We start from the raw sequence: 14,486 nt of genomic DNA, 5'->3' as shown, positions 1-14,486 counted from the left end.
GATATCTGAAATTTGAAAAAAGATCCGTGAAGAGGAGGAAATTTTCTAAAAAAAGTCCTACTTTTCGCAATATTAATAATTTTAATTTAGAGGCGAAAATAGCACTAAAAATTATTTCAACCCACTAAATATCATTATTCAGAGGAAAAAATTCACATACCTTCTAGGCACTTGAATAAACGAAAATCCTTTGAAATTTTTTCCCATGATTATTTTATTAGATATACTTTAGTTAATTAACTAATTTTCTCAAGTTTTAAATTTACATAAAAACCCTGAAAATTGTTAAACTTATGACCTCAAATTTTTTTTCACTTCTTGGAGCTTCTCTTGAAAGCCTTCAAAAAAAATTTCCGTTGAAGAAATTGAATAGTTTTGATTTTTCACTTTGTTATTTTTCTTAAATACTAACAAAAAAATGAAAACAACCACTTTTTGTGTAATTTTTTTTTTTATTTTTTACAAATTTTATGAAAATTTTCTATTTTTGCGTTTAGTGACACATGGTTGTTTTGTTTTTTTTTGGTGGTATTCAAAAAATATATCGTAAAAATTAATTTGTTCAAAACGAATTGTTTATTAAATAAAGAAAATATAAATAAAAATTTTTTTTCCAGAATATCAAAGAGAAATAGAAATTATGATTTTTAAAAAATCGTTACTCAATATTCATATTTAGTAGCAAAAAAAATTGTTAACCAACAAATGCGTTTTTAAGCAATATTCATGACTGATAGAAATCCCTCTAAAAAATTTCAAATATCTTATAAACTATACATTTGCTTATAACAATTTTTTTAACAAATAGAGCTGAAAATTATGAAAAATCATTTTTATGTAACTATATTTATGTAAATATATCTTAAGAATCGCTTCAATTGAATTATTTACATTTTAAGATCTTTGATTATCAATTACAAAGTGGAAAATCAAATTTTTTTCATTTTTCCAACGGAAATATTTTTTGAAAGCTTTAAAGCTCCAAGGAGTGAAAAAATCTGAAGTTTTTAGTTTGAAAATTATCAGGGATTTGATGTAAATTTAAAACTTGTAATAATTAGTTAATTAAATAATGTATATCTAATCCATGGAAACATTTTTCCCGTGATTACTTCTAATCACAGAAAAAAATTTCCATGGATTTTCATTTATTCACGTGTCTAGAAGGTATGTGAATTTTTTTTTAATGATATTTAATGGGATAAAATAATTTTTATTGTTCAAAGGTCCGTATCGGTCAGCACATGCGGGACGCGCATCGCCTGCTTTTAGTGCTATTTTCGCCTCAAATTCCGGATATCTTCAATATTTTCCGAGATATTTGCAAAAAACCAAACCCCAATTTTTTTCACAAAAGTGTCCATAACTTTTGCAATGTTTACAAGCATCTCTTGAAATTTTTCAAAAAATTGCTAGAGGTCATTTCGAATGGCCTTGGATCATAATTTTCGATGCCCTTGGACAAAAATTCCAAAAAAGGATCTTGTGACCCAGACTATAATAAATAAAATCAGTGTCATCACGGTTTTGTCAATAGTGTGAACAAATTACAGATGGTTGCATAATGAAATGAGTGATTGTAGTAATGGTTAATGATACAAGTTCATAAAACAGTCATAATAATAATCATAATAATAAATATGCATTACTGTCTAAATATAATATATTCTTATTGACAAAGCTTTGGTGAACATTGTTTTTTTTAAGGAAGAAAACATAGTCGAGGACAGAAGTGTGAAACCGCAGAATAGTGTAATTAAAATTAGTCTGGATCACATAAGTAGTTTGCAATTTTCATTGGATTTTATCATCAATTTAATTCCTCTAGTTTTTTCTATCGATGTTTGTAGCTACTGTGATAACAAATTCAATTATGAATTACAATACAACAGAAGTGGCTTCGAATTGGGCTGAAAGTAACCAGGTTCAACTCAATGCCACAAAAACCCAGGCATCGGTTTCCTCCAGGAAGATAAATGTTTCCGAACCGAATATAATGACAGCTCAGACAATGGGGAATGTTCCTCCTGACGAAAATCAAATAGTTTTCATAAAAGCGCTCTGTAACAACGCATTTTAAACTTATTATTTCAATCTTTTTCTTTAAAAAATTATTCAAATACTTAAAAAAAAGGAATGAAATGATGCATTCAACATTCAAAGGGATTCGTTTCTATTTCACCATTTCGCAACATCGGTTATAGCTAATAACAATGAATTTGTTACCTGTATGTAAACAAAGATGACATATTTCAGAGTCGTGCTGTTCTGTTTACTTATGTTCCGAGTACCGAGACATTCTGTGACATATGACATTTTGTGCACCTAACCTATCTTCCTCTATATAGATAAATAACAAAACAACTGTTGTTTATGTGGCTTGTGGAGGTGGTATTGAACTATAATTTATATTTTGCCTTAATATGACACTATTGACATGATTCTTCTTCTTCTAGCATACTACTAACCTGAACTCCGATTTAGCATTCTAGGCGCTGTTGCCAGTTTGTGAATTAGAAACAAATCCCTTTAAAAATCAAAACCCAACATGTGAAATATCAATTTGAATACTTTTCGAAGTGAATTTGAAAAACTCATGAATTGAACTCAACTTTATTTTGTTCAAACTTGCATTTGCTGTAATAACCCAAATTGAGGAACATTCCCCATTGCGCTTTCTGCTTCGATAAGTTTGTTGGGAGTTAAAATGGACACAAATAAGTCTTGGCACAATCATGTCGCTGGAATTGCAAAGGCTGCTTCTCAACAGCTCGAAACACGGTTCCGAACCAAAAAACTGTACACACCTCAGCAACTTTTGATGCTTCATAAAGCTCAGATCAAACCTTCTTTGGAGTATTGTTCTCATATAGGTATAGAGCTCTATCCCAAAACATACCATAAAGTTGCTGGATTCCATCCGCCTGATTGAAGACGCAAACATCACATGCAACCTTGATAGCCTGGAGAATCGAAGAAAGGTTGAATGAAGATATGTCTCTCTTCTATAGATACGGGAGGTGTTCAAGTGACTTGGTACATTTGATTCCACCAAGAGCGGTACATATCAGAAATACGCGACGGACTGTAGCTGCTCATCGTTTTGAGGTTCAACTCAGTACACCTCGAACTTCGCTGTTTAAGGACTTTCTCATCTTGAGAACTGCGTTTACGTGGAATAATCTTCCTGAGAACGTTTTTCCAAATGGATTTAACCACCAGCGATTCAAATCCAATGTGAATTGCTACTTTCGCACAGGCACCGCTCTGAGAACGCTTCAAGGATTTTTCTTTAGTGATTGTATTTTGTCCTTTGAAAAAAATTAAAAATGAACTTGATGATGAAATATAATCAACGAAACGTTGCATTCCTCTACCTTGTTTTGTATCATTCGAAATGGGGGCGGTAGAGACAAAAAACAAAATTCGACAATTCCAGTTTTTGGCGAATATTTCAAAAACAACAACTGATACTCTTGACTTGAAAAGATATTATTATAGTTCGATCTCGTAGATCTTAACGTTTCCGAGATAGCAGTACTGGGATCAGCCAAAAATACGGCCTGTATATACAGTGGCACACATAAAGTTCGCGACATATGGATTTTTTTTATTAATAGATATAATGGAAATTTTACTTCGCAGTTAGTTCGCAGTAGTTCACTGACTGAATCGGGCAAATTACGGATATGCAGTTGGTTAGTACCTCGTCCACTAGATGGAGTGACATTTTATGATGTTCGCTCCAACTTCGGAAAAGTAATGAAATACTCTGAAAGAATTCCGATTTTCAATTGTGGAATATCATTGACTTTAGGTCGATGATGGTCACTATATTGCACTGATGAGTGGCTAATAAGCCCAAAACCGGTCTGCAAGTGTGCCCGTTCCAGAATTGAAGATCGACTCTTTCAGTTGTATTGTCAATTGCATATGCAGGAAATTTTCTGTGAAGATTCCTTCACTGACGCCTGTCGGATATAATCCAACGCCCTTCGTGGTATTAGCCAGGGGAGTAGTTGTTTTCTGATAGGCGCCAGTCCATTAAACCTACTGTGTAAGTATATAGAGACTGGCTTGAACGTTTAAAGTTCATTTGCTTTAGATTTTTTTTTTAAATATCTACGAAAATGTTGCCCTATTTTCATTTTTATACCCTTGCTCAAAATTTGGACTTGTTGCAATTTGGACTTGTTGCAAAGTTCATCTATTTTATCATTTCATTGTTAGACTGATTCGGATTTTTGATGTATGAATGTTAACATGTCAGTAATCGAACTAACGTATTTCTCTTCATTCTTATTACACTCGTATTCCTTCTTTGATAGATTTTCATCCAGTTTGATTATTTTTCTGACCAATAATTCAGTTACAAACTAACCTGAAAGACTTTCGTTCTAGCGATTTGTACTAAACATGATATAAAATTTCGTGATTTTGAACATTACAAGACTAATGCAACATGTCGGGAAGAAAATAGTACGTACTGATCAAATCGAACTGAAATTTTTCCTTAGCAGGCTTTTGACACAAATTTTTAGTTTTGGTTAATGTCAAATTATTGCGTTTAATGAATCGAATTGTTTTGTGTAAAGATTTTCGTACATTTATAATTCACAAATAAGTTTCATGTACAATGTTATCCACACAAGATAAAGTGGAAATCGTTACTTCATGTGGTGAGAATGTGACATAACGAAAAGTTGCTTGAATTTTCAAATCACCGGCATCCAGAAAGAAATATTTACTTCAGTACCATGGGAAGGATATTAAACACATTCAAAAAAACTGGATTTTTATTTTGGTTCCAAGATGAGAGAGAAAATGATATCGCATTTCCCTACAGGATTTTATGGATGCCGATGCTGGTCCAACAATAAACCAAATTTTTAATGGAATGTCGTGCCCAATATTCATTCAAGAAAAAATTGTGGTGTGGGTTATTATATAACCAAATAATTGGACCATGTTTTTTTAAAGAAAATTTGAACGCCGACAGAAATTTCATTATGAATCAGTTGTCTGAAGTTTTGTCCACCAAACGGTAAAAGTGAAACAGTGTCCCAGATGTTAAGGGGCAAAGTGATAGGACGAGATTGGGAAGATTATTGGCCACCAAGATCACCGGACTTATCTCCGATAGACTTTTTTCTGTGGAGTTATCTGAAACAAAAGGTGTATGAGCACAGACCATTTGCAAACAAAGAACCTTTGGAGAATATAATTCGGGAGTGTGCTAACATAAATCCCCTATTTATTAAAAATGCCACGAAGTTTGTGAATGAAAGGACTATAATTTGTATAGAACGGGAAGGACGGCATACTGAATGATAAATTCAGGTTCTTCATAAGATTATTGAGATAAATGAATGAATGTTATGTTTTGTTGTGAATTTGGTTATGGTTGTCATGGTTTAATGTTATGAACACATCTTATGGTGAAAATAAAGAATATAAGATTTATTAAATCAACTTATGAAGTCTAACAGTTTACATCCAACAATCACACTGTTGGGTGTAAACAAAATATTTCAAACTCATCTGCAGCTAATGGGATACAAATTGATAAAAACAGGAATACGAGTGTAATAAGAATGAAGAGAAATACATTTCTTCGATTACTGACATATTAAAGTCCATACATTGAAAATTCGAATCAGTTTAACAATGAAATGAATAAACTAGTTGAATTTTGCAACAATAAAGACGACTTTCTGGAGGTGTATTCATTTTTTTTTTGGTAACATGCCAATGCGGGTATTTTCTAGGCAAGATATGACATTGAAGTCTCATCAAAATTATGAAATTTGAATAATGTTCCGTTCGAATCGATAAAGCGAAAAATTTGAAAAATTAAAAAAATTTGAAAAAAGTCGAAGTAATAGTAGAGAGTCAACATTTTGAGCAAGGGTATAAAAGTGGAAACTGAACAACTCTATTCTTTGACATTTCGAAATTTACAAAAATAAACTGATTTTTGAGGATTTACGAACAAAAATTCAAATTTCAGGTTTAGAGTAGCACATGACAAAAGGAAATAGGCTGTTTTCCACTTATTTTTCAAGCACAAGCTAACTGCGAAGTGAAATTTCATTAAATCTATCAATAAAAAAATTCCATATGTCGCGAACTTTATGTGTGACACTGTATATTCTAATTAAAAAATTCCTTGGTACATGTTTATGAAAATATAAGAATTACACGCCCCAGAATGGACATTCAGCTTTCAAGGTTGAAGTTTATATTTGAGAATCGTTCCCAACTTGGCATTACGAATATTTCACAGCGAATCCTAATTGCACCAAAATCTTTGATTCAAATAGCACGCCAAATAATTTTTCTGGCAAACTACCAACTCGCGTCGGAACACAATAAATATGTAGCTACCTTGATATTGTTTGTGGTTGTGTTTCGGAAAATTAGCGACAACCTGTCGAAACGTCATTGAATGAATGTAAAACCACCGCACAAGAACTTGTTAATTATATTCTCGAACACTATACGCGCACAGAAACACTGATTTCAACATATGCAACAACATAAATGAAAACCGAACCAGAAGATGGGAACGTATGCAATTGGTTACGGACTTCAATTTCCACTCTCATGCGTAGTCATTTGTCACATTATCACCATCCGCCGGAGAGGGGTGAACTCACGCAAAAGCCACCCCCGATTTTATGAGATACGATTTCCTTCTCCACATACCACAGAAATCTGTGTAATATTTTGCATTGACCCGAAAACATATTGATTGTTTTGCCTACTTCTTCAATTATATTCGTTCACAGATTCATGACAACTGAGACATTCCGAGAAGAGACCATTCGATATGATTTAATACAAAGAAAAATGCCACATTCATTGCAACATTCCTATTTCACAAGCGGAGAAAAAATTCGAACTCACCTGATTTTGTGTGTACGTAGTTAATGTGCGCTATTTTGTTCGAGTCATCGGCTCATTGAAGAATAAGGGAAAATAATTCATTGCAACATAATTTAGGCTTATTTAAGAGGGACCGAATATATCGACGCCATTCTGGTGGGATAAAACTGTACTAGTCTGCGCGACGCACTGCAGGGACGTCGATTTCAACGTTGCAGCCTCGCAGGAGTCGCAGGACGACGTTATTATACAATCCCGCGGATTTAAACTAACTGATGAATTTGTGCCCCATCCTTGTTTTCTTCAGCGTACCTAACAGGAGGGCTCTTTTCTTCTACTGAATGTGTGCAAGTTCTTTCACATATATTCAGTGGGCATAGTTGAAGACTGGCTGTAAATCAGATTAACTAAAAGAACAATTCGTTCAGACCAATCTCGACTTATCTAACAACTATTCCCTGGCTAATACCACGAAGAGCTTTGAATTATATCCAACAGGTGTCAGTGCAGGAATCCTCACAGAAGTATTTCCTGCATATGCTGTTGGCGATACAACTGCTGGAATCGATTTTCAATTATAAGAACGGGCACACATCCAGACCCGTTTCGAGCTATTTGACCTCTTGTTGGTGCAACGTAGTGGCCATTATCAACCTGAAGTTGATGATATTACATAATCAAAAATCGAACTCCTTTCAGAGTATCATTCTATTCAAACAGTTTGAGTAGAGCCTAGATGATGACAGTACGACCAGCTGTCGAAAGTGCTCGTAGATAATTAATAGAAGATATAAAGCTTCAAATCCTTTTTGTGGAATTTGATATTAAAATACTGAAAATAAAGGAAAATTAGTTGCATCATTCAAATATATATATATATATATATATATATATATATATATATATATATATATATATATATATATATATATATATATATATATATATATATATTTCATTATAACTCTCGTCATTTAAATCAATAATGCATTTATTTTCACCATCAATATGGAAGTCTCCAATCTCCATAAAGTATTTATCAACTAAAATTACTTTTTTATTACTTTTCTACCAGTCTTCTTCGGTAATATTAGATATTTCTTCTTTAATCAGCTCTATTACCTCCTTATCAAATTTTGGAGAATTATTTTCAAGCCTGATGCTTTGTTTCAATTTTCCCCAAATCAACTCGATGGGATTGAAAACAAAAAAATAGGGGGGAAGTCTCAGTAGGGTGTGTCCATAATTTTCAGCAATACTCTCAAGGGCATACACTTTTACAAATGTTTGTGTCTGTAAAACTTCAAGTAGTTGGTTTTTGGTATAGTTATCTTCAAAATACAAATTGTTAGCCATTAAAGAACTTTGTATTTCATCTTTCCTCGAATTTTTATTTGGTACTTTGATGAGCTTTCGCGAATGATAGGAAGCGTTATCAAGAACTATTACACTATTCGTATCCAAATTTGGGATTTATTTTTCAAACCATTCCACGAAAATATAAGCTTCCATGTTCTTATGATAGTCAACATTGCAATCCTCAAGTTTTTTTCCACATAATTTCAAAGAGTTCGGAACCCATCCATTACTTCCTCCGCAATGCCCAATGATTAGTTACGATCCTTTGTTTGCAGGCATGATAGGCGTACACATTCTCGAACCATCAGTCCACCCTTTCGTAACTGTGCTGTGAGTGTCATACCAAGTTTCGTCCAAATAGAAAATTTGCCGTTGTTCTTGTCTATATTTAGTTATTTGTTCTAAGTATTTGTTACGCAATTTCACTATTCTTCTGCTTTCCATAAGTACTTGACGTTTGTTAATTATTTTAAATCTATATCCTAGTTTCTTTATCCAATTCTGAAAAGTTTTGTCACAGTAGCTCACGTTATGGCTGAAAGTATTCAATTTCTTCCTTATGATTTCAGTTGTAGGAATCTCATTACTTTTGTAACAGTCGTATTCTGTTTTTTTCAATGATTTTATTAGATGACATCTAAAGGTTTTGGTAATTCCGTATCAAACCGCGTCTTGCGTTCATAAGGTTTGTTTTTGATTATTTTACGTACAGTTGAGAAAGGATTTTCGGTCAAATCTGATGTTGCTTGTAATAGTTTGTTCTCCTCGAAACCAAACTTGAGATGTAGATTCTTATATACATTGAAATATACTCTCTGTTTTTCAGTATGCAAATGCATCCCAATCTTATTCTCTGTTGAAAAAAATCTGTTTAAAATATGTTTTTCCGTTAATCAGCTGTCGCCCCCATACGAACGACAACTCTCATAAGTTGAGAAACTTGTGCGAGCTAAGGACTAACGAGGTTTTACCTTTTAACGTTTGATTCCTAACACTGGTATCTCTTTTTCGCATTGTTCACCAACGCTATTGGAATCACTACACTGGAAAAAGTCTGCGTTGTTATCACATTCGTTATTACTATTAGTACTTGTCCAAGGACGCCACATTTCAAACAGGTAACAAAAATTTAACTGCAACAATATCGAATTTCTCCGATTTCTATTCGTCACCGTAACATGACTTCAAATTGAATTTTATGACTCTTCAGCCAATCATAAAACTCGGTTAGTAAAAATTATCCAACATGAACCGCCAAGTTTACAGTCCACATGAACTAGTTCGCTGCCGGTTCATTTCTAAGTATTGGTTTTTTGGCCTTTGACAGTACTGCCAACTTTAAATGTGCACAATATCGTTTACTTCGACTATAGTAACCAACCACATATCCAAGTGTGCCCGTTCCCATAATTGAAAATCGATTCTAGCCGTTGTAATTCAACAGCATATGCAGGAAATACTTCAGTGAAGATTCCTGCACTGACACCTGTTGGATATAATCCAACGCCCTTCGCGGTATTAGCCAGGCGAGTAGTTGTTTTCTGATAGGTGTCAGTCCATTAACCTACAGTGTAAGTGAGTCAAAACTGGCCTGAACAAATTGTTCTTTTAGTTAATTTGTGTAGATTCGTATTATTTTCGCAAAACATTGTATATGTTTGACAAGCCACTACGTATAAGTTGAAGAGCTTAAAGTTCCGAAATACGTGATTTCTCACATGAAAGGTCCTCTGCAATAATGATGAATGTCCAAAAATGTCAAAATTTAAACTACGAACGTCATTCGTTCACTTAATAATAATCTCATTTAATGACTTAGCAATATCGCTTACTGTTCCGAAATAATTCAGTTTTTAATATTTGGCTACACGGCTAGAATGCTCAACGTCATAGATATCATACGAAACTTTTTCAACAAAAATTCAGGCATGCCTAAGTTGGCCATGCACATTGAGAATAACAAAGATAAAAGTTCAGTTTCAGAGAAATCGGGAGTGTATAAATAATTATCATGTGGGTCATATCCGATGTTTTATATAGGTCAAACTGGAAGAACGTTCAAGGCCCGCATAAAGAACACAAAAATAGTTTCCAGAATGGAAAAATAAATTCCACATATGCCACTCATTTAATCACAGAGGGACATGAGTTCAACCATGAATACAAGCCCCTCCATTTCCAGAAGAAAGGTTTGAAATTTAACCTGTTGAAGAGTATGGAAATAATCAAATTCAAAAACTCTCTCGTTTGATCTTATGAACGATCAAACTGAATTGAATAATTTGCCCCTATTGAATCTGTTCATTTCTAGGCAAAAATAGTTGAGTATATTCACGGTACTTGCGAAAAATTCATTCATATGGTTGATGAATAAATACCTGACCTTTTCGGGTAGATTCATTCATTAGAAAATAGGCATACAAGTAGGTAATATGTCAAAGTATAAAATAGTTGTAATTTAGAAGTAACTTTTAGTTTACGCTTGAGAGCAAGGCAAGATGCAACAACAGAAAAATCTTCCTATACCGAACATATCTACAAATGATGTATATTATGAAAGACAGCTCAGTTATTTAATGTTTAATATACATGTGTTTGCTGATTCCCCATCATATTTTTTCGCATATGATGAGGGTATTGAATCAGATGATGTGGCCTCTCATCTCTTCCATTCCATATAATGAAATGAATGAACAGTGCCAGGCTCTTATAATTTTTTGTGACTCATGTGGAGGCCAAAACAAAAATTACACCATCTTTAGGATGTTATGCTACATATTTCACTGTTTCTAACGCAATTAGAGATTTGAATATTGATTGAAATTACGTTTACTTCATTTTCTTCAACAAATAGAACAACTATAATTTTTTTAATCCCCTCCGGCATCAAACCGGAATTTATTTTGTCAGAGAAATTTCGAAATAAATCGAGTTTCTACGTTTTATATTGATATTTTAAATTTGATTATGAATGTTACAATTATGTTATATATTTTTCATTGAATGTAGCTAAAAGGACTGTTGGTTGGTTGGAAACGAAACATTCGAGAAATGCAAATTATTTAAGAAATCCGGCCGGTACAGTCCAAAGTTGGGACATGTAAATAGAATATTGTTGTAAATCATGCCTGAAAGAAAATAAAGCCGTCCTCCACTGGTAACCATAAACCAAACGTGACTTAGCCAAAAGAGCACGAATGCACAATGTTCCCTGCCGCTCTAAAAGCAGCGAGAATAATGCTACCGATTTCGACAGAACTTCGGCGAAATTTCTACGGCATTCGATTACGATATTTAAACGCTAGCCGCGAGCATATCAACACAGTCAAGTGGACGTTACAGTGCGGTACGCAAAGACATTCAAATAATAGTTGAAGTGTTTGTTGTATTTAAAGTGAAATAAAATCAAGTTTGATTATTCAGTGTAGTCAATTATTAGTCAACCCACGGGGAAAAACGTTATAATATGATTTATATCCGCTAAAGAAAGATTGTCACATGATCATAATGGATTCACATCAATGCCTATTAACAACTATCATTATTGGCGGTGAGCACAGTGCACCTCAGATTATTTAATTTTCAGTCAGTTGAAGTTACCTATGAATAATTATTTGCCAAAGAACCAATACTTCATCTAGCGTTTCCTAATATGACTAATAACCAGTCCGTGCAAAGTTTATTGTTAAATCATCTGAAAATGGAATTTTTAACAGGTGATGATCGACTGTATTTCCAAACATGCGCCAAACTAACTGACTATCATAAGGAAACAAGTATAGCTAAGGCACCAGTCAATCAAATAATAACACTGATGATCTTCAAACGGCGCACCAAACTCTTTCGAAGATTCAAAATAGATAAACACTTCAATCTAGCAGACCACTATTACGTTGAATTTGGTCATTATTACGCCTTGGTCAAAGACGAAACGGACTGGTTTAAGTTTGACGATAGTCGTGTCACGAAGTGTTCTGGCGATGTCCTGAATTTATTGGAGCCTCTGGAGACACCCTACATTTTATTTTATGTGAGAGAAGAGAGAGGACATTGGCAGATCAAGATTTTCAGACGATGTGGTGCTGCAGGTTTTTCCGGGTTTTTCTGCAACTGAAAAAGCAAATGCGCCACTGGAATCAATGAAGTCGCCCCAGGGCGCCAATTAATTTTTAATGTTGTTTTTATTTTTATCGTTGTTTTACAATAAAATTATGTGATTAATATGTCTTTTAACTGAAATAAAAATTATTTTCTTATTTCTGAGTCTGAGTTTTTTCACCGTTTATTAACTTATAACCCAATTATCTAAGAACAATAAACAAAGAACATTTCATCATTATTGCAGTGGACCCTTCACATGTGAATATTAAGATCAAACGTGAACTGAATGGTAGTGGTTTTGATTTTATACCTCATAATTCTTTAAGAGTATCGATTCTGGGAATACTACAACCGAACTTAGATTGGATTAGGTATACTATCAAAAAGTAAACTCAAAATTGACAAAATATACTTGTGATGCATTGTTTGAAACCTTTGGTGTAGTAATGAATATTACTGGAATGAAATGAATAAAAACACTTTTGTGTAATTGTTTTATTAATTTCATTAAAGTGATCATGAATGACCACAAAATAAACAAGTCATCAATCACACATATAATATTACTGGAGTTTTATTCTAAATACTAAACCGTTATTTTAAAACCTTGACACGTGTTTCGATCACCAGGTGATCACCTTCCTCTTGAATATGATCACTTGGTAATCGAAACACGTGTCGAGGTGTTGGGATGAAACTCCAATAGTATTGAAAAATTATATCAATTCATTTCACGTCAAAGGTCCAAAACATACTAGTATATTGTGAGATATTCACTTTAAAGTAATCAGTCATAATTTGAAACCCTTCAATACTTTAAATTTAATTTAAAATTATATAAAAATATGGGAAACATCCGAAGAGAGGAAGAAAACAAATTAAGTTCGAAATAAACTGTAAACAACGATGTGTACGAGATCTGTTAAAAAATTAGCTAAATTTTCAAATTTCGCGGGCTAAGTAAATTCGATTATGTTGGTACAGTCGTCTCGCACAAATGTTTACAGTTTTAGCTGTTAAGCATGTTTACTTTGCTGGTGAGAAGAATGAAAAATAAAAGTGAATTTCACTAGTTCGGACTTCCATTGTCTATATATAAAATTATTTGAAATCCCTGAAACAACTAAAAAAGAAGAATTGAAAATGAATAACTGAAAATAACAATTATATTAACCATAATAAACCGGAAATGAAATAATAGTGAAATAAAATACAAGTAAAAATAGAATAATTGAATAAATGAAAATAAAGAAATAAAAAAAAGAAAATGAAAATAAAAAGTGGAGAGATTCCAAGTCACGTTAGTTCACGACGTTTCGATTGTTAGTATCTACAATCGTCTTCGGGTGATGACTGGACTGATTCCTCCGAGAGATGACTATTTATAGTTCGTTCGAGTACTTTCACTTATCCCCGCTTTCCATTTTCCGCTTCACTGGTTCCGTGGGAGATGACCGCCAAAACGGTCATCATGAAACATTGTCAATCACCTTCAAACAAAAGATAGAAGTGTTTTGCGTGTTAGGCAATTTCCTGCTATCGAAAAAAAATGGATCAAGGAATTGATAAAATTCTCTGTAAAAAATGGAATTAAGTGCCAAAAAACACTGGCAATGTTGACAGTGGCATACGGTGATTGTACTCTGAGCCAGAAAAATGTTAACAAGCGCTACAAGCTTTTCACAGAAGGTCGAAAAGATATAAATGACAACGGTCGTCCTGGACGCCCCAGAACATCAACATCCTATGAAAATGTTGAGAAAATTAAAAAAATTGTTATGAAGGATCGTTGAAACACTATTAGAGTTGCTGAGGATGTCGGCATATCGGGTGTCTCATGCCATGCAATTTTTTTCTGGAATTTTGGGCATGAAGTGTGTGGCAGCGAAGTTCGTTTCAACCTTTTTTTCAAAAAATTATTTAAATACTCAAAAAAGAGGAATGAAATAATGCATTCAACATTTAAAGGGATTCGTTTCTATTTCACCATTTGGCAACATCGGTTATAGCTAATAAAGGACAATGAATCTGTTACCTGAATGAGACAAACAAAGATGAAATATTTCAGAGGCGTGCTGTTTTGTTCACTTATGTTCCGTGTTCCGAGACATTCTGTGACATATGACATTTTCTGCACC

The 14,486-nt window shown here is 33.5% G+C and overlaps 1 protein-coding gene across 2 annotated transcripts in view; it reads right to left on the bottom strand.

Annotated features, from left to right (window-relative positions):
• LOC111507123 (uncharacterized) overlaps nt 1–7,084 on the bottom strand; it is an 85,715-nt gene extending 78,631 nt beyond the window's left edge. The window contains exon 1 of one of the 2 annotated variants that reach the window (XM_074175141.1): nt 6,910–7,084. Coding sequence is in view for 1 of the 2 variants with exons in the window: in XM_074175140.1 (XP_074031241.1) it covers nt 6,388–6,445 (58 nt within the window). In the remaining variant the exon portion in view is untranslated. Of the gene's footprint in view, nt 1–6,387; nt 6,751–6,909 lie in introns of those variants that run through there. The other variant, XM_074175140.1, reaches the window with a different exon arrangement.
• Nucleotides 7,085–14,486: the final 7,402 nt, after the last annotated feature.

This window comes from Leptinotarsa decemlineata, unplaced genomic scaffold, assembly GCF_025532065.1.
Source record: "Leptinotarsa decemlineata unplaced genomic scaffold, Ldec_3_MD MMD2_tig00000882_RagTag_RagTag, whole genome shotgun sequence".
Taxonomy (NCBI): domain Eukaryota; kingdom Metazoa; phylum Arthropoda; class Insecta; order Coleoptera; family Chrysomelidae; genus Leptinotarsa; species Leptinotarsa decemlineata.
Note: the sequence above shows the minus strand (reverse complement) of the source record. Positions and strands in the feature narration are given on the sequence as shown.